General features: G+C 43.2%; 1 protein-coding gene across 2 annotated transcripts; it reads left to right on the top strand.

Annotated features, from left to right (window-relative positions):
* Nucleotides 1-341: 341 nt before the first annotated feature.
* On the top strand, nt 342-23,257 carry LOC106582421 (sodium channel regulatory subunit beta-1). 2 transcript variants are annotated; one of them, XM_014165531.3, is made up of 6 exons: nt 342-1,582; nt 13,132-13,298; nt 17,976-18,213; nt 22,006-22,147; nt 22,523-22,594; nt 22,861-22,996. In XM_014165531.3, exons 1-5 carry the CDS (start codon nt 1,531-1,533, stop codon nt 22,587-22,589), a joined length of 666 nt encoding a protein of 221 aa, XP_014021006.1. In that variant the 5' UTR covers nt 342-1,530; the 3' UTR covers nt 22,590-22,594; nt 22,861-22,996. The 2 variants fall into 2 exon arrangements, with proteins under 2 accessions (XP_014021006.1, XP_014021000.1); XM_014165525.3 differs by lacking the exon at nt 22,523-22,594 and having other exon boundaries at nt 687-1,582; nt 22,861-23,257.
* The last annotated feature ends 465 nt before the right edge of the window (nt 23,258-23,722 follow it).

Raw genomic sequence — 23,722 nt, 5'->3', positions numbered from 1 at the left:
CTCTCAAACGCACGGAACTGCCTGGAAGGCAACATTCGACCCAAAACCTTGGAGTAGACGCAATAGAGAATTTAATCTAAAGAGAAACACATGGGGAAAGAAAAAAAGGAATAAGAGGGTACCATACGTAAGGACAGATATTGCTCATAAACGCAGCATATCTTTTTCAAATGTGAAGTGGCCAGATGTGGAGAAAATCACGAATTTAATTCGGTTTTTAATTAGGCATTTTTATTAATTAATTCTGTGGGTTTGTATAGTCATATCCAATAATATATCGGAATGTAGTTTAGTATGGTATCTATTCGACCACTGCTATAATAACAAATGGTATAAAGTTAGATCGTCAATAGGGCAGCTGTAAAGTTATTTCTACATGCCTTCTTGGCCACAATCACTCTTAATTGTTGTCTATGGAATGACCTGTTATCATGACCTGTAGGGACTAGTGTTACCAACAACAAAACAATAATAATAAAAACATGCACTGGTTTATTGGTATGAACAAGAACAAAAATGTATGCACTAAGTAGGCATACTGCAAGTCCTCTGGATAAGCGCATCTGCTAAATGACTAAAATATAAATGTAAAGCATCAATTATCATAAGTGTTGTGGAATGATTTGTTGATGGACCTGCATCTTTATTTTTGCAAATATAACACTTTTTTATGTTGAATATTGCATTACATCACTCAAACTCATTACACAATTATCTGTCTTCCATGATATGCACAAATTCCATCAGACACACTAATGTTGTCATCTACTTTCTGAGCTTAAACTCAACATGTCTTCCTGAAAAACCTCACCGCAAAGAATCATTGATCATATCAGCTGCTAGTCCATTTACCACATGTTGCTTTTTTCTGTGTGCACCCAGTCACATTGCCAAACAACCGTCCAGATTATAAATAGTTGAACAAAAGCTTTAAATGAACAACAAGGGTTACTGAAACCTGAGGCGCAGGGCAGTATTTTTTCATCATTGGTAACTAAATACGGTGGTGTGGAGACTGTGGACTCTGTACAGGCTGGACAGGCACCAGTCTGATTCAGTACGGAGGCCGGTGAGGTAAGGCGGAGGCTGTATATTCCTGACACTAAAGGGGCACTGACAAGGACGCAGCCTAGAGCTGACCTCCTCCTCAACTGGCCACCCCCCTCCACCCACAGAGGGATGCCCCCCAGGCTAAGCACCAGCTGAAGAGGAGGACAAAAAAGTTACTCTGACTGCGCCTCACCAGAAGAGGTCCTGCCTCAGATCTCCTCTCCCAGACTGGTTGGGACGCTCCAGTTGTGTTTTGTTACTTTTCTCTTTAGTTTTTTTTTTTACTCATCCTCACTGGAGTGAGAGTGAAGACCTTTTGAAGACCCAGAGGTTTTTTCTGTTGGAGCACCTTTATTTGGAGTAGCTGCTAATAGACGGAGACCTACAGTCTTGCTTTGTCTTTCCCTGTCTGTGGGGTGTGTGTGTGAGAGTGCTTGTGGGTTGGCACCGGTGAGAGCCCTCTCCCTTCCCTCCGCCAGGATGTCTGCAGTTCAGCTGCTGCTGGTCCCGCTGGCGCTGTGGGTTCTGCAAGGTGAGTGGGCAGTGGGTGGTTGTCACGGCCACAGTCCAGTCTTCACTCTTTGTCTGTTCTTATAGGGGCCAATAAGCATAGATGCCCAGTACTGTGGGATGATCAGAGTGGCCGTGCTGTGTGCATGGTCAGCTTTTGAGAGGAGAAGGGTGTGTGAATCTTTGTTGGTTTAGCCTTAGTTACAGGGACTCTGACTGTGATTGTAACACTGATTGTTAAATAATAGAGATACAGTATTAACCAAGAGTTCCTTCCCATTGACTGCAATAAACAAGACCAGAGTGTACTTCTGTGCGTGCGTGCGTGCGAGTGAGTGTTGCCTTTTGCCGGATTGCTCACTAAAACCCTAAACCAGCTGTTCTTGTTTTCAGAGCGAATAGCGAGATGAGATGAGGCCATGCGTTGGAGTTAAAATGGAGGGCTCATTAGCGGCAGCATGGAACAGTCTAGAACAGTGTAGATTAGTACCTGTAGGTGAGGTGTGAGGTATGCTTCACTATGGTATGCAAACAACAAATCTATTACAGTATGCACAAATGCACATAACGCGTTCTGAATCCATATTACATGTACAGTGCTGTGAGAAAGAATTTGCCCCCTTTCTAATTTTCTCTCCTTTTGCATATTTTTGATACTGAATGTTATCAGATCTTCTACCAAAACCTAATATTAGATAAAGAGAACCTGAGTGAACAAATGACAGAACAATTACATACTTATTTAATGTACACTGCTCAAAAAAATAAAGTGAACACTAAAATAACACATCCTAGATCTGAATGAATGAAATAATCTTACTAAATACTTTTTTCTTTACATAGTTGAATGTGCTGACAACAAAATCACACCAAAATAATCAATGGAAATCCAATTTATCAACCCATGGAGGTCTGGATTTGGAGTCACACTCAAAATTAAAGTGGAAAACCACACTACAGGCTGATCCAACTTTGATGTAATGTCCTTAAAACAAGTCAAAAAGAGGCTCAGTAGTGTGTGTGGCCTCCACGTGCCCGTATGACCTCCCTACAACGCCTGGGCATGCTCCTGATGAGGTGGCGGATGGTCTCCTGAGGGATCTCCTCCCAGACCTGGACTAAAGCATCCGCCAACTCCTGGACAGTCTGTGGTGCAATGTGGCGTTGGTGGATGGAGCAAGACATGATGTCCCAGATGTGCTCAATTGGATTCAGGTCTGGGGAACGGGCGTGCCAGTCCATAGCATCAATGCCTTCCTCTTGCAGGAACTGCTGACACACTCCAGCCACATGAGGTCTAGCATTGTCTTGCATTAGGAGGAACCCAGGGCCAACCGCACCAGCATATGGTCTCACAAGGGGTCTGAGGATCTCATCTCGGTACCTAATGGCAGTCAGGCTACCTCTGGTGAGCACATGGAGGGCTGTGCGGCCCCCCAAAGAAATGCCACCCCACACCATGACTGATCCACCGCCAAACCGGTCATGCTGGAGGATGTTGCAGGCAGCAGAACGTTCTCCACGGCGTCTCCAGACTCTGTCACGTCTGTCACATGTGCTCAGTGTGAACTTGCTTTTATCTGTGAAGAGCACAGGGCGCCCGTGGCGAATTTGCCAATCTTGGTGTTCTCTGGCAAATGCCAAACGTCCTGCACGGTGTTGGGCTGTAAGCACAACCCCCACCTGTGGACGTCGGGCCCTCATACCACCCTCATGGAGTCTGTTTCTGACCGTTTGAGCAGACACATGCACATTTGTGGCCTGCTGGAGGTCATTTTGCAGGGCTCTGGCAGTGCTCCTCCTGCTCCTTCTTGCACAAAGGTGGCGGTAGCGGTCCTGCTGCTGGGTTGTTGCCCTCCTACGGCCTCCTCCACGTCTCCTGATGTACTGGCCTGTCTCCTGGTAGCGCCTCCATGCTCTGGACACTACGCTGACAGACACAGCAAACCTTCTTGCCACAGCTCGCATTGATGTGCCATCCTGGATGAGCTGCACTACCTGAGCCACTTATGTGGGTTGTAGAATCCGTCTCATGCTACCACTAGAGTGAAAGCACCGCCAGCATTCAAAAGTGACCAAAACATCAGCCAGGAAGCATAGGAACTGAGAAGTGGTCTGTGGTCACCACCTGCAGAACCACTCCTTTATTGGGGGTGTCTTGCTAATTGTCTATAATTTCCACCTGTTGTCTATTCCATTTGCACAACAGCATGTGAAATGTATTGTCAATCAGTGTTGCTTCCTAAGTGGACAGTTTGATTTCAGAGAAGTGTGATTGACTTGGAGTTACATTGTGTTGTTTAAGTGTTCCCTTAATTTTTTTGAGCAGTGTATTTCATAAACAATTTATGCTACACCCTTTGCTGACAGTCGTAAGTTTACATACACTTAGGTTGGAGTCATTAAAACTCCACAAATTTCTTGTTAACAAACTATAGTTTTGGCAAGTTGGTTAGGACATCTACTTTATGCATGACACAAGTCATTTTTCCAACAATTGTTAAAGACAGTTTATTTCACTTATAATAAACTGTATCCAAATTCCAGTGGGTCAGAAGTTTACATACACCAAGTTGACTGTGCCTTTAAACAGCTTGGAAAATTCAAGAAAAATGATGTCATGGCTTTAGAAGCTTCTGATAGGCTAATTGACATCATTTGAATCAATTGGAGGTGTACCTGTGGATGTATTTCAAGGCCTACTGTGAAACTCAGTGCCTCTTTGCTTGACATCATGGGAAAATCAAAATAATTCAGCCAATACCTCAAAAAGAAAATTGTAGACCTCCACAAGTCTGGTTCATCCTTGGGAGCAATTTTCAAACGCCTGAAGGTACCACATTCATCTGTACAAACAATAGTTTGCAAGTATAAACACCATGGGACCATGCAGCCATCATACCGCTCAGGAAGGAGACGCATTCTGTCTCCTATAGATGAACGTACTTTCGTGCAATAAGTGCAAATCAATCCCAGAACAACAGCAAAGGACCTTGTGAAGATGCTGGAGGAAAGAGGTACAAAGTACCTATATCCACAGTAAAACGAGTCCTATATCGACATAACCTGAAAGGCCGCTCAGCAAGGAAGAAGCCACTGCTCCAAAACCACCATAAAAAAGACAGACTACGGTTTGCAACTGCACATGGGGACAAAGATCATACTTTTTGGAGAAATGTCCTCTGGTCTGATGAAACAAAAATAGAACTGTTTGGCCATAATGACCATCGTTACGTTTGGAGGAAAAAGGGGGAGGCTTGAATCCGAAGAACACCATCCCAAACGTGAAGCACGGGGGTGGCAGCATCATGTTGTGGGGGTGCTTTGCTGCAGGAGGGACTGGTCCACTTCACAAAATAGATGGCATCATGAGGGAGGAAAATGATGTAGATATATTGAAGCAACATCTCAAGACATCAGTCAGGAAGTTGAAGCTTGGTCGCAAATGAGTCTTCCAAATGGACAATGGCCCCAAGCATACTTCCAAAGTTGTGACAAAATGGCGTAAGGACAACAAAGTCAAGGTATTGGAGTGGCCATCACAAAGCCCTGACCTCAATCCCATAGAAAATATGTGGGCAGAACTGAAAAAGTGTGTGCTAGCAAGGAGGCCTACAAACCTGACTCAGTTACACCAGCTCAGTCAGGAGGAATGGGCCAAAATTCACCCAACTTATTCACCCAAGTTATTGTGGGAAGCTTGTGGAAGGCTACCCGAAACATTTGACCCAAGTTAAACAATTTAAAGGCAATGCTACCAAATACTAATTGAGTGTATGTAAACATCTGACCCACTGAGAATGTGATGAAAGAAATAAAAGCTGAAATAAATCGTTCTCTCTACTATTATTCTAACATTTCACATTCTTAAAATAAACTGGTGATCCTAACTGACCTAAGACAGGGAATTTTACCAAGGATTAAATGTCTGGAATTATGAAAAACTGAGTTTAAATGTATTTTGCTAAGGTGTATGTAAACCTCCGACTTCAATTGTATATAAAATTGAGCACACAGCCATGCAATCTCCATAAACAACCATTGACAGTAGAATGGCCTTACTGAAGAGCTCAGTGACTTTCAACGTGGCAGCGTCATAGGATGCCACCTTTCCAACAAGACAGTTCGTCAAATGTATGCCCTGCTAGAGCTGCCCCGGTCAACTGTAAATGCTGTTATTGTGAAGTGGAAATGTCTAGGAGCAACGACGGCTCAGCCACGAAGTGGTAAGCCACACAAGCTCACAGAACGAGTGCTAAAACGCGCAGCGTGTAAAAATTGTCTATCCTCGGTTGCAACTACAGAGTTCCAAACTGCCTCTGGAAGCAACGTCAGCACAAGAACTGTTCGTCAGGAACTTCATGAAATGGGTTTCCATGGCCGAGCAGCTGCCACAAGCCTAAGATCACCATGCGCAATGCGAAGCGTCAGCTGGAGTGGTGTAAAGTTCATCGCCATTGGACTCTGGAGCAGTGGAAACACGTTCTCTGGAGTGAATCACGCTTCACCATCTGGCAATCCGAGTTTGGGGAGAGCCCTTTCCTGTTTCAGCATGACAATTCCCCTGTGTACGAAGCGAGGTCCATACAGAAATGGTTTGTTGAGATCGGTGTGGAAGAACTTGACCGACCTGCACAGAGCCCTGACCTCAACTCCATCGCACACATTTGGGATGAATTGGAATGCTGACTGCGAGCCAGGTCAAATTGCCCAACATCAGCGGTCGACCTCACTAATGCTCTCGTGGCTGAATGGAAGCAGGTCCCCGCAGCAATGGTCCAACATCTAGTGGAAAGCCGTCCCAGAAGAGTGGAGTTATAGCAGCTAAGGGCGGACCAACTCCATATTAATGCTGAAGCATTTCCTTAAATGGGAGATTTAGGGGGAGCTTATCTCCCCCAGCCAAACTCTGTCCCCCTCTAACCCTGCCCCTGTAAACGAAACAACCGCTGCCACCACATGTTGTCCCAAATGTAGGACACACAGTATGCCCACCGTGTCCCCATCTAAACCTGCCCCCGTTAGCAGTACCCTCAGGACACACAGTTTACCCTCGCTGGCAGCACTACAGCCAACTCTCTTAAAATGATGTCAGTGCACCAAAAGAATGAAGGGATGGAGTGGATGGAGAGTTGGTGCACAAAGAGAGCTGCAGAGTGATGGAGGACAATGAGACCAGGCTGAAAAAAATAGTTTTTGAGAAAAAGGGAGAGGGGGGAGAGAGAGTGAAGGAAGAGGGAGAGAGAAAGAGAAGGAGGAGGAGGAAGAGAGAGGTTGGGGTGGAGGTATGAGTGTTATGCAACAGCACTTGTGTAACGGGTAAATAAAGCAGCCTGTATGTCTGCTGGACAGGCCAAGTGAGGGCAGCCCAAAGAGAGACAGGGTCTGGCGTGCTGTGCACATCTGTACCCATTCAGGGAGAAAATATGAGAGAGGACAGACAGGGAGACAGACAATGGGTGATGATAAGGACAGACAGAATTCTCAAAGAAGTCTGGTCTTCAAATAGATGAGAGTGAGACAGGTAGATGAGAGTGAGACAGGTAGATGAGAGTGAGACAGGTAGATGAGAGTGAGACAGGTATATGAGAGTTGGACAGGTAGATGAGAGTTGGACAAGCAGATGATTAAGACAAGTACATGGGAGTGAGACAAGAAGACCAAAATGGGCTGATCTCATTTTCCCCCAATATGACTAAACTGCATACTACCTGCCTCGTTTGTCCTTGCTGTTGACAAGAGTGTAAAACATAAAGACACATCAAATCTAAAGACTGGCAGCCTTGAGGAATCCTTGCTGTTAGAGAGACCAGCACAGGCCCATAGACCCATAGCCTGTCAAATGGACGAGCAGGAATTGCTAAAGGACGAGGTTAATGGTTAATGGAATACTGGAAGTGGCAAGCCTCTCCAAACATCTCAAGCACTTTGGAGATGAGATCAATTCAATAGTTCATAGCTTCAATTAAGATCGACGTAATTTATTCACTTGCCCATTTCAAATAGCCCTCCCAAAGGCTGTCCTGATTGATGGACTCAAATTGTGTGTGCTAACATCTGGGGAAGGAAGACTGTAAATGGAAATGCAGCAGCCATTGCACTGATAAGATCATTCATATTCTTGCAGTTGTGATCCGGTTCAAGCTTCTCCTAGGTGTTCAGAATAGCCTCAAAATAAAATCAATTATTCAAATCTGTAAATTTGATGGACGGTGTAATCTATCCGTTTAATCCGCTAATCTAATCCGCTAATCTGGACCATGACTAAATGTTCTAATTGCGCACACACACACACACACACACACACACACACACTGAAAGCACTGTCTTTATGTGCTCTGCAGGTTCTTAAGTATGTTTTACTTGACTGTAGCTAGTATAATGGCCTAGAGTTTGTACCTGTAATGTACTCACTGATTAAACAGTACTCTAAAAAAATATTAAAGAAGTTTTCCATAGAAATGTAAGAAAAGTATGCATAGTCTGTCTTTATTTTTCATGTGGACTGAAATATATTGGTTTAAAGTCTAGTGATGTAACAAGACAAACACACTAACATGCCCAGGGTCATCTGCAGTGGTAGCCATACATTTGATAGATAAACTGACTGTTGGTCATAGAGCCTCTATTCTTGGCGCTCTGTTCCTAGTCAGTCTAGACAGGCAGGCACCACTGATGCGGGGTCCTCCGTTAGAGGGGACATGGAGGCTTCCCTCTTTCCCTCTCTCTCTCTGTGTCTGCCCATGAGTCAAAGCAGTTCAGCCTCAGGTTGAAGCAGTTCACACACACAAAAACCTCCACACACACACACACAGCCAGAGTATTGGGCCTGGAGACAGGGAGAGGGGAGGGATAGTGTTCCAAAGTGATTTCCTGATGGGTGTCTCACGATAATTCCTTCGCACTCAGATTACATCTGAGAGTGTGTGTGTGTGTGTGTGTGTGTGTGTGTGTGTGTGTGAGACAGAGACAAAGTGAGATAGGCAGCACGAGAGAGATATGGAGTTGAGCAAGGGCATGATCACTAGTAGGTTTGGTATCCGTTAAGCAGGGAGGTAGTGATTTACGGGAGAGCATTTAGTTCATCAATATACTTTAGTCTGTTTCGAAGTTGGATAAATGGCCCTACTAGATAGATATTAGACAACAAACACTGTAGGCTGTGTCCAAATCGACAAGATGCTGCCTTTTGAGCATTTAAAGGCAGGACGGTGTTTCTATAGATGTGTCTTTTAGGGCATGTGACATGCTCTCTTTCCCTGAACTGATAGAAGTCCCCAGACTACACTTCAATGTACAGTACTATGGACACAACTCCTTCCCTGGAGATTCTAATTCAAAGATAGAAAAAGCCTAGGGGAGTGTCAATAGGCCATTTTCAACACAGATCCAAGAATTCTTCAGGCATCCTCAAATGCAGTCACTTCACTAGCTGCCAGCGATGCTGGTCTAGATGTGTACATTACATGTGTTTGTTCCTATGGAAAGTTCATTTCTTGGTTAGTGTCCAGGGACATGTCATGGATGTGTGCTATTCCCCCAGGTCGAGGGTGTGTATGCATCTCCACTGTAAATGGGTGGTAACCTTGTCATGGAAACTGACGTGATCTGCTTCCCTTCTGTCTCTCTCCCTCTTTCCTTCGCTCTATAGATCCGCTTCCATTCTCTCTATTTCTCTCACTCCTTCACTCTACTGTAGATCACTATCTTTTGTATGTTCTCTCTGCCTTTTCCTTTTATCTCCTCTCTGTCTATCTCCTCTCTGGCTCCGAAGATGACCTCCATCCATCCTCTTGCAATCCCTTCCGTTCCTAACAGTTGACTTATCAACATCAGTCTGTAGGGACTGACAGATAGACAGCCTTTTCAGGGACTATAACTCACCATTTTGTATTGTTGCATTCAGACTGCATTCAGTAAATTGATATCAACGGCTAATCTCCCGCACTGGCTCCTCTCCTAATCTAATCTGCAGTTTCTGGAATATTAGTTGCATAAGGCAAATCTCTGCCCAACCATCAACAGATTACGCAACGGATTTGGATATTGTGCTCTGTGTCTGTCACATTACCGGAAATTAGTTTGCAGAAGGTTGATGATACAGTTGAAGTCGGAAGTTTACATACACTTAGGTTGGAGTCATTAAAACTTGTTTTACAACCACTCCACAAATTTCTTGTTAACAAACTATAGTTTTGTCAAGTCGGTTAGGACATCTACTTTGTGCATGACACAAGTAATTTTTCCAACAATCGTTACAGACAGATTATTTCACTTTTAACTCACAATTCCAGTGGGTCAGAAGTTTACATACACTAAGTTGACTGTGCCTTTAAACAGAGGAAAATTCCAGAAAACGATGTCATGGCTTTAGAAGCTTCTGATAGGCTAATAGACATAATTTGAGTCAATTGGAGGTGTAACTGTGAAGGTATTTCAAGGCTTACCTTCAAACTCAGTGTCTCTTGGCTTGACATCTTGGGAAAATCAAATGAAATGAAATCAATCACGTTCATCTGTACAAACAATAGTACGCAAATATAAACACCATGGGACCACGCAGCCATCATACCGCTCAGGAAGGAGACGTGTTCTGTCTCCTAGAGATGAACGTACATCGGTGTGAAAAGTGCAAATCAATTCAAGAACAACAGCAAAGGACCTTGTGAAGATGCTGGAGGAAACAGGTGCAAACGTATCTATATCCACAGTAAAACGAGTCCTATATCGACATAACCTGAAAGGCTGCTCAGCAAGGAAGAAGCCACTGCTCCAAAACCGCCATAAAAAAGCCAGACTACAGTTTGCAACTGCACATGAGGACAAAGATCATACTTTTTGGAGAAATGTCCTCTGGTCTGATGAAACAAAAATAGAACTGTTTGGCCATAATGACCATCGTTATGTTTGGAGGAAAAAGGAGGAAGCTTGCAAGCCGAAGAACACCATCCCAACCGTGAAGAACGGGGGTGGCAGCATCATGTTGTGGGGGTGCTTTGCTGCAGGAGGGACTGGTCCACTTCACAAAATAGATGGCATCATGAGGGAGGAAAATGATGTGGATATATTGAAGCAACATCTCAAGACATCAGTCAGGAAGTTGAAGCTTGGTCGCAAATGTGTCTTCCAAATGGACAATGACCCCAAGCATACTTCCAAAGTTGTGGCAAAATGGCTGAAGGACAACAAAGTCAAGGTATTGGAGTGGCCATCACAAAGCCCTGACCTCAAGCCTATAGAACATTTGTGAGCAGAACTGAAAAAGCATGTGCGAGCAAGGAGGCCTACAAACCTGATTCAGTTACACCAGCTCTGTCAGAAGGAATGGGACAAAATTCACCCAACTTATTGTGGGAAGCTTGTGGAAGGCTACACGAAACGTTTGACCCAAGTTAAACAATTTAAAGGCAATGCTACCAAATACTAATTGTAAACTTCTGACACACTGGGATTGTGATGAAAGAAATAAAAGCTGAAATAAATCATTCTCTCTACTATTATTCTGACATTTCACATTCTTAAAATAAAGTGGTGATCCTAACTGACCTAAGACAGGGACTTTTTACTCAGATTAAATGTCAGGAACTGTGAAAAACTGAGTTTAATTGTATTTGGCTAAGGTGTATGTAAACTTCCGACTTCAACTGTAGGTCACTGAGTCTGCACTTTGTTTGGATGAGTCTACCCACTCTGCATGTTCTGTTCCTCTCCTGCCCTCTCCTCTCGCTGTCTCTGCTATGAACAGCCAGTAGCAGCATCCACTCCTCCCCACTGTGCCCCTCTCCTCTCCTCTCCTCTCCTCTCCTCTCCTCTCCTCTCCTCTCCTCTCCTCTCCTCTCCTCTCCTCTCCTCTCCTCTTCAAACAACGGCCTGCCACTGTTTGTGTTTTCTCTAATTACACTGTGTCAGTTTTCACCACTCTCCCTCTCCCTCCTCTGCTGTCTTGTAGCAATGGTCCGTCAGCATTATCTCCTGTCTTGTAACCTCCCCCAACCAACTCTCTCATTTGCTGGATGATATGGTGGTAGTGTGAAATGTGACAGTGTTAGGGGTCCTCATGTCTGTGTTCCTTCCAGGTCTTTTCCTTTCTGAGCAGTCAAAACTAGCCATCCCAGTCCCCTTTCTACACGTCTGTCTGCATAGGCTGTCTCCCCCCCCAATGTGGAAGTAGCTGATGTGATGAAACTGTTGTGATGTTAACTCTCTCTCCTCCTCCCCCTCTCTCTGCAGTGAATCAGCAGGCATTACGCCTGTCCCCTCTGCCTCTCCTAGAAATGGCTGTTAACTCTCACTCTTTCCTCCCTTCCTCCTTCCTTTCCTCCCCTTTTCCTTCCTCCCTTCTCTCCAACCCTCCCTCTGTTTCTTCCTCTTTCTCTGCAGTATTCTGCAGCATTGTCTCTCTCTCTCTCTCTGTCTTCATCTGTATCAGCATTCAGTGTTGCAATATTTCTTTCAGAGAGTTCTCACGTTGGTGCATATCAGGTACTGTAGTATATTATGAATGGTGACTATGAAATTCAACCAAACTATGTGTTGGTTTATTTTCAAGTCCCTTTTCATCTGACAGCATGTGCAATGTGTATCCTGTCCCCTCATCTCATTACGGTTGAACAAAAAAGCATCGCCAGAGGTCAAAGCTGAAAATAGCACGAGATCATTGGTTGAGAGCGATGCAGATGCCTTTGTGGAAACTGCAGGGTGCAGTGTGAGAAAGAAACACGTGCAGTTACAGGTGTGTTGCTCTCGGCCAATGTACAGTATGCGACATGATGGCATATATTGACTTATGCGTCTATATATGCAAGTAGCTTACTTATATATACCTCGCAGTCAGGCTGCAAGGAGACTAGCATCGCTCACTGCAATCTGTTTATTTCCCCTCAATTTCTACATCCAGGTCACCCTTACCCATTGTAGCTTGTTTGGCTAATTGGTCAATAGACTATATGAATCTGAAAAAAACAACACAATTGACCAAAACCTATATCGAAATTATGAGTGGAAATAAAAAAAATGCAAGAATTTATGCTCTGATATTGAAAAAAAGACAAGCATGCTATGAGCGATAGGAGCAAGCATGCAAAACAAAAACTGTTAATTATATCATTACCATATCATTATCATATTATCTGCCAATTCAATTGACAAGCATTAGGAGACAGTTTGCCTGCAACGTATTGAGATAAAATCCCTAGAGTGTTGGCCTTGTATCAGCCTGTTCTCAAGCCATGGATCAATGAACAAGGATCATCACCCATGATGGTTCTCAGGCCTACTTCAGATTTACTCGTACACTGCACTCAATTTTTTGTGAACGTGGTTATAGTGACCAACCGTTTATAGTGATGAAATTATCGTGCTGCACGGATGTGACCACTGTAAAAGAGGAGTGTACTCCCACTGGGCACGGACGTCAATTCAACGTCTATTCCACGTTGGGTCAACGTAATTTCATTGAAATGACGTGGAAACAACGTTGATTCGCCCAGTGGGCTGTAAAGCCAAATATCCATGGCTAGCACCAAATATCCATGGCTAACTGTATGTTTGTTGTACTTTCTCTCTCCTCAGCGTCTCTATGCCATGGAGCGTGTGTGGAGGTGGACTCTGACACTGACGCAGTGGTCAACGAAGGCTTTAAGCTGGGCTGTATCTCCTGTAAGATGAGGGCCGAGGTGCCCGCCGAGGCCACTGTTGAATGGTCCTTCATGCCCAAAGGGGAGAGCGAGTTCACAAAAGTGAGTAGACACGGATCCATAGGGACAGTAGCGGGATATATCCCAATTATCTCTCCTCCTCGCAAAATGTGCACCTGTTCACCTTCCGTCATTGATTTAAAAGGAAAGTACTGGTAGAATAAATATGGTACTCCCACTAGCCCATGACTGCAGTGCTTTTAGATTTGTGGGAAGTAGTGAATGAGTGCACACTTCCGGGGAAAATACATATTGTTGAGACACCTTAGATTCTCCGCATTTCTCCTAAACTAAAGGCTACTCATGATGTATTGCTTGTTTGTTTTTTGCTTTTGACGCGCTTTGAGATTATGAAAACCGCTATAGAAATATAATAATTAAATGATTATTATTAAACTGTGCACTTGCGCACTCACCGAGATGGATTTAAAGGATTGGATTAGTGTTAACATTGGCTGGAGGGAGTTTCCACCGCTGTTAAATCCATGACAGGGAGTGTGCAAGTGCACAATAAGTGATCCCTCCCAGCAGAGTTTGAAAAGTGTCCCCATTCATTCTGTGGGGATCGACCCCACGGAGAGTCAATGAGGTAGCTAAGCAGGTTGACTTGTCTGTTGTATCAGCAACAAAGGCAGGCCTTTAGTGTCACGACTTCCGGCGAAGTCGGCTCCTCTCCTTGTTCGGGCGGCGTTCGGCGGTCGTCGTCACCGGCTTTCTAGCCATCGCCGCTCCATTTTTCATGTATCCATTTGTTTTGTCTTGTTCCGTACCCACCTGGTTTTCATTCCCCAATCAATCTACATGTATTTATTCCTCTGTTCCCCATCATGTCTTTGTGGAAGATTGTTTGTGTTACGTGTACTTTGTATATTGGGAATTTTGTTACGCGCCAGACATTTGTCTATGTTCAGTGTTTTGGGCACATTGTTCTGTGCTTTTTTGCAAGTTTACCGGAATAAAGAGTGCGCCTGTTCAATTCACTCAGCTCTCCTGCACCTGACTTCGCTTCCAGTACGCATTCATTGACATTTAGTTTCAATTTGGATTACGAAACAAGGTTTCATAAGCAATTCATGAACGTTAGAGCCCCACTGAACACAATGACTACCAAGTCATCACACCAATGGGTGCTGTACAATGGAGACACATCAATGGTAGATCATTTTAACTCATTCAGTAAAAAGACAAAACACATGAAATGTAACCATGCTTGTTTTGATTCATAGGCAATTTCTCTTCTCCAGTGAAATGGGAGCTATCATTTATCATGAGAAAGAGCATCACAGCCATGCATTTTTCATGAAGGGCTCTTTTCCTCAGTGTCAGATGTAAACATACACAACTTTCCCTAAAAGGAAGGAGTCTGTTCCAACATCAATACAGGGCAGCCATTAGCCATTAAATCCCTCCATCACATAACAGCATAAATGAGGAGAGAGATCCCATTAGCTCTGTTTGTTTCTAAACAGCTAATGCATCAGGAAGTGGTGCAGGCAGGCCCTGACTAATACAGCCTCAACAAGGGCTCCTGCTGGGGGAGTGGCCGCAGCCAGTTGCCTGGTTTGACACTACAATATTTGGAAACTGTGAAACAAAAGTTTGGATGTTAAGGGGTGAATCCGTTTTAGACCAGTGTGCATAAGTAAAACAATCTGTTATTGATAGCAATGCATGATTTACATGAGTTATTGTGTGTACATATCCATACAAGTTAGGATTCAGCCCTCAGTTACTACAACATGCTGAGCATAATGCTGAAAGCATATACTCAAAAACAATAAAGACTATTATGCATCAATAGCCCCTAGCAGGGGCCTCGTATTCCATCCAGTAACTTCGAACAAATGAAAGCTAAGATTGATCTCGTGAAACAGAACCCCAAGGAGAGGTCAGGGCTGGGGGTCAAGAGCAGAGTGACATGGGTTAGACCTCTGACCGTGCTATTCAGCCTGTTGTTTCATAGGGGTCAAGGGGCAGAGTCAGAAGTCACTGTAGGGGGTCTTGTGTGGCTCATTTGGTAAGAATGTGGCACTAGTAACCTCAGGGTTGTAGTTCCATTCCTGCTGGGGTCACATATTCTAAAATGCATGCATAGTCTACTACAAATTGCTTTGGATTAAAACGTATACACTAAATTACATATATTATTATTATTATATAGTTTTACTGTAAAAATAAGAATCCCTGTTATAGACATGCATGCTGGACCAGGAAAAACACTGCACATGATACTTATACTCGTTGATGTAAATTACTTAAGTAAAAATACTTGGACGTTTTTTTTTTACTCCATACGTTTTCCCTGACACCTAAAAGTACTCGTTACATTTTGAATGCTTAGCAGGACAGGGAAATGGTCTAATTCACACACTTATCAAGAGAGCATCCCTGGTCATCCCTAATACCTCTGATCTGGCAGACTCACTAAACACATGCTTCGTTTGTAAATTATGTATGAGGTGTCGTGTCTTTAGCTATGCCGGATTAAGTGATATGACATGCTATTCTATAAAATCCTTTCTCTGTAATTAATTTCACTTGATTAGCTAATCATGTAAATGTAATTAACTAGAAAGTCGGGACACCGCGGAAGAGTGTTTATAGAGCCATTATCTTCCGAGTAAACTCTTAAAGACCTAGTAATATTTTACATCGATAGCAGTCAATATTAATCGTCACCTTATTTTCAGTCTCATATGAAAGTTGTAAATTCTTGGTTATCTTCACAAACCCTGGCTAACAAGTTGAATCAGCAATACAAAAATTGGGTTTAATTATTTATTTCCCGAATACCTAACTAATCACACAGAATTACATATACACAGAATACAAATTATGTCATACAGAAAACGTCCCTGGTGGACGCTACCTGTATGAGGCTTGTTACACAAAGAAAGGGGGTTGGGCTTGAATGAAAGAGCGGGAAGACTGAGGAACAAAGGAAGCAGCTATGCTATCGTAAATACAGTATTGTATGCATTCTAAATTACCGGCCATTTGGAAAAGGAAAATGCAATAAATATTTACTCTGAGCTGCGTTTCGGTAGGTTGGTCGTAGATACTGGCCGTGTTGGCCAACAGAGATCTTCCTGTCTTCGGAAGAATGTCACTGGTGGTAAATTGGATACGTTGTAGTATCTTCGTTGTGTGTTAGACTGGTTACGTCGTCCGTCCTTTCCTAGCCCACGTTTACAGCGGCCGCTGCTAACTCAACGGCTAGGAAGTATCACTTCTGTAGTGAATAAGAGTTCAAAGTTCATACCATTCGCAACAAAAGCTCACGCTGAGGTTGGCTTAGTTCTGTACTTGACATGTGAGTCCTTTTAACGCAGAGGCTGCAGACCTCACGTACCCGGAACAGGCTGGTTACATTTTGTCACTGGCTTATATAGTGGCGAGGGGAGAAGGGTGTGTTTCATCATTTATAACCCGTCTCTTCACAGGGGCAGGCCACTGATTGGTCAGGGCTCTTTCCTTATGAAAACCCAATTCTCTCAATTGGAAGCTAAATTACATTTAATCTTCTAACAAACAGTTTCAATATCAAACATTTAAATTGCACAACAATTCCATGTGAATCTGATACCTAGAATGTGTAGACTTTCCCAGGTACAGTTTATGTCGTCCTGTCATCAGTCATAATGTCTCAGATGACAACCGAACTGAGATCCATACTCATTAAGTACCTGGTATATTTCCAACTGGTTCTATTACCGAAATATGGTTCCTTTCCCCCCACTTGTTTGATGTTCCCAAACTCTCTATATTTAACAAAGGCTATTCAAAAGTCCTTCATTAGGGTCAGAGAGAGGGGAAGGAAGAAAGATATTTATGGGGGGTCATAAACCTTACCCACAGGCCAACGTCATGACAGAGGGTTGGAGCATGCTCCTGGCTATCCGTACATTTTAATAAAACAAGAAAAGGGTGGAGTCTGGTTTGTTTAATGTAAGGAATTTGAAATTATGTATACATTTACTTTTAATACTTTCTGGGGAAGTGTAATTGCTATATTTTAGCAATTACATTTACTTTTGATGCTTAAGTATATTTAAAAGCAAATACTTTCAGACTTTTACTCTCAAGTAGGATTTTACTGGGTGACTTTCACTTTTACTTGAGTTATTTTCTCTTAAGGTATCTTTACTTTTTACTCAAGTGTGACAATTGGGTACTTCTTCCACTACTGCTCATACTGTACTAACCAAACTGCTTCAGAAATTACTTAATCTTTTTTTGAAATCACTCCATAATCAACCATAACAGAACCAAAGTACCTGATTGAGCACTTAGTCCAGAGATATGAGCCCTTGTTGATGCAGAACATTGGTGCTTTGATTAAAGTGCTGCACAGATTTCATCCAGTAATGTAAAAATCCTAATATGATCTGCCCAGGATGAGTGTGTTGGCTCACCAAACCCTGTCTCATATAACCTAGAATCGAAACTAAATAAGCTAGAATAGCAGGATCCTCGATGTACACCCCTGAACAGGATGCTAGTCTATCGCAAGGCCTTTCCCCCAACGCATCTCCTTAATGCTTAAGTCTTCGGTATGACATGAGCAAGGTTCAAACGGCCTACCTTCCAATCTCAGGGCATACGCTCTAACCACATAGCCAATCCAAACTGATATGCTCCATTTAACGGGGAAACAGCATATTAGTTTGGATTGCAAGCTCGTATGTCTCACTTCCCCCCCATTGTGTTCTCCAATAGATCTACAGCTACGAGGATCTAATGAGCGACACCCCAGACGAGCGCTTCTACGAGCGTCTGGACTGGAAGGGCAGCAAGAAGACCAAGGACCTGCAGGACGGCTCCATCTACATCCTGAACGTGACGTGGAACGACACGGGCACCTACCGCTGCATCTTCACCCGCACCCTCACCTTCAGCTCCTTCAAGTTCCACAACGACACCACCAAGATCGTCCACCTCAACGTGGTGCCAAGGCGTGAGGCGTTGGCTTTAGGGTTCACAGGGTTAGGTTTAGGTCTAGACACAAACGAACACATGCAAAGGAACACACACACAACCAGTATAGTAGACACACACCCTCATCTGGGGATAGGGGAGGGGGAGAGAGGAGGGGAGAGAGAGGGTGGAAGAGAGGGAAATAGTACACTAAGATCACCCTTGTGAAAGTAGAGCCATGACATAGGCTTACTTAAACCCTGCATAGGGAGGGGGAAGAGTTGGAGGGGAGAGAGGGTGGTGGGGTAGCGGGGTAGAGGGAGGGAAGGAAGGAAGGGAAGAGAGGGCAGGAGTTGACCGACACTCAATGTCCATGCCTGAATTGCCAAAAGTGGCAATATTGTCCAAGCGGATGATGAACAAGGTGCATGAGTTATATGATTTTGATTTAGGGTCAGGGTTAGATGGCCCATGGTAGGTTGGACCATGTTCCAAAATGGAAGCATTGATATCAAAATCAAGGACATTTGACAAACAGGAAACAGTTGTACATCTCATTATCTACACAGCTGTTGATGGATGGTAAGTAGTAGTAGCCCTGTCACAGAAGCGGCCACAGCTGTCATTAAGTCTCATATCCCCCAATCCAAATGCTCAGCCACAGCCACGCCAATGATTGTCCAACAAATCACTGTCATTGACAGCTGACCCTAAAGTAGATACTGTATCAAAAAAGACATACAGTAGAGATATACGGTCATGGCCTAAAGTTTTGAGAATGACACAAATATTAATTTTCACAAAGTCTGCTGCCTCAGTTTGTATGATGGCAATTTGCATATACTCCAGAGTGTTATGAAGAGCGATCAGATGAATTGCAATTAATTGCAAAGTCCCTCTTTGCCATGCAAATGAACTGAATCCCCCCAAAACATTTCCACTGCATTCCAGCCCTGCCACAAAAGGACCAGCTGACATCATGTCAGGGATTCTTTTGTTAACACAGGTGTGAGTGTTGACGAGGACAACGCTGGAGATCACTCTGTTATGCTGATTGAGTTTGAATAACAGACTGGAAGCTTCAAAAGGAGGGTGGTACTTGGAATCATTGTTCTTCCTCTGTCGAACATGGTTACCTGCAAGGAAACACGTGCCGTCATCATTGCTTTGCACAAAAAGGGCTTCACAGGCAAGGATATTGCTGCCAGTAAGATTGCACCTAAATCAACCATTTCTTGGATCATCAAGAACTTCAATAATGCGGGGCTTTACCTAGCAAAGACTTATAGATGACCTGGAGCCAGTGGGTCTGGCGACATATATCATAGCGCGGGCCAGCCGACGAGAGCATAAAGGTCGCAGTGGTGGGTGGTAAATGGGGCTTTGGTGACAAAACGGATGGCACTGTGATAGACTACATCCAGTTTGCTGAGTAGAGTGTTGGAGGCTATTTTGTAAACTACATCGCCGAAGTCAAGGATCGGCAGGATAGTCAGTTTTAAGCGGGTATGTTTGGCAGCATGAGTTAAGGGGGCTTTGTTGCGAAATTGGAAGCTGATTCTAGATTTAATTTTGTATTGGAGATGCTTAATATGAGTCTGGAAGTTTACAGTCTAGACAGACACCTAGGTATTTGTAGTTGTCCACATATTCTAAGTCAGAACTGTCCAGAGTAGTGATGCCAGTCGGGCGGGCGGGTGCGGGCAGCGAACAGTTGAAGAGCATGCGTTTAGTTTTACTAGCGTTTAAGAGCAGTTGGAGGCCACAGAAGGAGTGTTGTATGGCATTGAAGCTCGTTTGGAGGTTTGTTAACACAGTGTCCAAAGAAGGGCCAGATGTATACCGAATGGTGTCGTCTGCGTAGAGGTGGATCAAGGAATCACCCACAGCAAGAGCGACATGATTTTTGAATAACTACCACATCTCCGTATGCCACATACAGATAATTTTAAGGTCCCTCAGTTGAGCAGTGAATTTCACACACAGATTCAACCAAAGACCAGGGTGGTTTTCCAATGCCTTTCAAAGAAGGGCACCTATTGAAGGGAAAAAAGCAGACATTGAATATCCCTTTGAGCATGGTGAAGTTATTAATTACAACTTGGATGGTGTATCCCAGTCACTACAAAGATACAGGCGTCCTTCCTAACTCAGTTGCCAGAGAGGAAGGAAACCGCTCAGGGATTTCACCATGCCAATAGTGACTTTAAAACAGTTACAGAGTTTAATGGCTGTGATAGGAAAAAACTGAGGTTTGATCAACAACATTGCAGTTACTTTACAATACTTACCTAAATGTCAGAGTTAAAAGAAGGAAGCCTGTACAGTATAATAAATATTTCAAAACATGCATCCTGTTTGCGATAAGGCACTAAAGTAAAACTGCCAAAAAATGTGGCGAAGGAATGGTTTTTATGTCCTGAATACAATTATTTTTGGGGCAAATCCAACACAACACATCACTGAGTACCACTCTTCATATTTTCAAGCATAGTGGTGGCTGCATCATGTCATGGGTAAAATCAAATTCAAATGTATTTGTCACATACACATGGTTAGCAGATGTTAATGCAAGTGTAGCGAAATGCTTATGCTTCTAGTTCCGTCCATGCAGTAATATCTAACAAGTAATATAACCTAACAATTTCACAACAACTACCTTATGCACACACAAGTGTAAAGGAATGAATACGAATATGTACATAAAAATATATAAATGAGTGATGGCCGAACGGCATAGGCAAGATGCAGTAGATGGTATAGAGTACAGTATATACATATGAGATGAGTAATGCAGAGTATGAAAACATTATATGAAGTGACATTATCCCCGGCAAGGACTAGCAAGGTTTTAGGATAAACATAAACGTAATAGAGTTAAGCACAGGCAAAAACCTGGAGGAAAATCTGGTTCAGTCTGCTTTCCAACAGAATTCACTTTTCAGCAGGACAATAACATAAAACACAAGGCCAAATATACACTGGAGTTGCTTACCAAGACATCGTTGAATATTCCTGAGTGGCTTAGTTACATGTTTTACTTAAATCGGTTTGAAAATCTACGGCAAGACTTGAAAATGGCTGTCTAGCAATGATCAACAACCAATTAAAAAAAATATTAATGGAAAATTATTGTACAATCCAGGTGTGCAAAGCTCTTATAGACTTCCCCAGAAAGACTCACAGCAGTAACCGCTGCCAAAGGTGTATTAACTCAGGAGTGTGAATACATATGTACATGTAAATTAGCTATTTCTGTATTTCATTTTCAATACATTTCCAAACATTTCTAAAAACAAGTTTTCACTTTGTCATTATGGTGTCAATGGGTGAGACACACAAAAAAAATGTATCCTAATTTGAATTCACGCTGTAACACAACAAAATGTGGAATAAGTCAAGGGGTATGAATACATAGAGACCTACTGTACTGCTTTAATGGACCTGCATTCGGATGAAGGATTTTTCTCAAGAGAGGAGCGGTCAGACTCCCAAGAGCTAAATTGCTTTCATAATCCTAAGTAATATTTTAAAAGCTCCCACAACGGTCGATGCAGTGTCTCTAGAACGTTGGGTTTAGCAGCAAGTTTAGTCAGCTCACCTACTACTTGAGGTCATTCCAACAGTTTTAGTTGAGATTAATGTTGACCTTGAAAAACTGGGCCATTTCCAGTGAAACACTGAACCCTTGTGGATGTCTGGGGATAATTGTTTCATCATGTTTTATGAGGCATCAGAAATCTGTATATTTTCATTGAAATAGCTTCTAATTAATTAACAATTAATTAAGCCCAAGGCGGTCTCCTTCTTAACCTCTAGTCTCTTTCACTAGTGACCAGGGGGATAGCTTCCATCTTGTCCGAGGTGATGATGTATGTCACCATCGTTGGGCTGCAGGTATGGCTGGTGGTGGAGATGATTTACTGCTACAGGAAGATATCAGCGCAAGGCGAGGAAGCATTGAGAGAGAGCGCGTGAGTAGACAAACACACACACACACACCGGTCCAATTCATCGCAGACACACGCACAAGAGCACACACTTAAACACTTTTTCCTCAATCTTCCTCAGAAAATATTTTCTTGCCATGTAATTACCTAGCTAAAACTGTTACTTTCTAACTGCCTCTCTCCGTACTCTTTCTAACTGCCTCTCTCCGTACTCTTTCTAACTGCCTCTCTCCGTACTCTTTCTAACTGCCTCTCTCCGTACTCTTTCTAACTGCCTCTCTCCGTTCTCGTTATAACTGCCTCTCTCCGTTCTCGTTATAACTGCCTCTCTCCGTTCTCTTTCTAACTGCCTCTCTGCCCCCCTCTCTCTTATTCCTCACCTCTCTCCCTCTCTCACAGGGCGGAGTACTTAGCTATAGCTTCAGAGAGTAAAGAGAATTGTGCAATGGTGGCAGTAACCGAATAGCACTGGTAGGTTTCCCCTACTACTAACCCAGAACTGGACTCTTGGCCGTTCACTGTCTGTTCCTTCCTTTACTCTTGTTCTGTCACTGATGGGAACTCATATCAGCACCCAGAACCAAATCACCTACATTTTAAAGGGGAAGTTCAGGATTTTACAACTTGATATTAGATGGTTTCTCCCCCTAAAATAAAACTTCCCCTTTAAGGTGGTCACAAGAGAATAGTGGATTCATGGCATCTATGTTTTCTTACAAGTTCTGTTTTTATTTCAGGTTAAAGAATGGCTCCAAACGACAAATAGCTCTTGATAGCCCTTCAACACTTCTCATCTTCACCCCTTCTTCCATTATGACACCATCTCATTACCCCATCCAGGAGGACAAGCAGCCAAGAGGCTTGTCCAGAGAACAGATGGATGAGAAGTGAAACAGCCAATGAAAAAAAGGACATTACTGTGTTTAAATACAAATATACAGCATGAGTATACTATCTAGCAGTACTATAAATATCAAAGAGAGTTATATATACACAGTACGTATAGTTAATTATGCAATCCAAATCTTCATTATAATACTCCTACATTATATTAAGTTAGTACTGTACATTAAGAATAGCTGCATGTTTGGTGATACATCATAACCATTGGCATTAAAATGTTTCTAAAGGTCATTTTCAGGATTCTAAAGTGTGCTTGTATCAAAGCAATTAGAGGTCAGAACTCAACTGCAATCTTGCCCAATGGCTTCAGTAGCCCGTCTTGTAGCCCACCTTCCGGAGACACCTGAAACCCCACCTCTAAGGAATACCTAGGATAGGATAAAGTAATCCTTCTAACCCCCCCCCTTAAAAGATTTAGATGCACTATTGTAAAGTGGTTGTTCCACTGGATATCATAAGGTGAATGCACCAATTTGTAAGTCGCTCTGGATAAGAGCGTCTGCTAAATGACTTAAATGTATCAGACCTTCAATGGCTATTAGGTGTAGATCTAGACTAGCCTACCGGTATATTCGAAAGCATTCCAAGAAAACCTTAAGTTATCCATTCAGGTTAATGAAATGAGTACCCCGAGGAGTAGTAGCCTAACACACGGCTGACTAGCTGGGAGTAATGGACTGTACACATCCAGAGCAG

Source organism: Salmo salar, chromosome 02 (genome assembly GCF_965601325.2).
Source record: "Salmo salar chromosome 02, fSalSal1, whole genome shotgun sequence".
NCBI classification, from domain to species: Eukaryota; Metazoa; Chordata; class Actinopteri; order Salmoniformes; family Salmonidae; genus Salmo; species Salmo salar.
Note: the sequence above shows the minus strand (reverse complement) of the source record. Positions and strands in the feature narration are given on the sequence as shown.

What these genes read in the sequence shown, in the direction of transcription:
- LOC106582421 (XM_014165525.3), top strand. Translation starts at nt 1,531, where the DNA reads ATGTCTGCAGTTCAGCTGCTGCTGGTCCCGCTGGCGCTGTGGGTTCTG. An exon ending in GGGAGAGCGAGTTCACAAAA is followed by an intron (nt 13,299 to 17,975) that starts GTGAGTAGACAC and finishes GTTCTCCAATAG; the next exon opens with ATCTACAGCTACGAGGATCT. An exon ending in GAAGCATTGAGAGAGAGCGC is followed by an intron (nt 22,148 to 22,860) that starts GTGAGTAGACAA and finishes TTTTTATTTCAG; the next exon opens with GTTAAAGAATGGCTCCAAAC.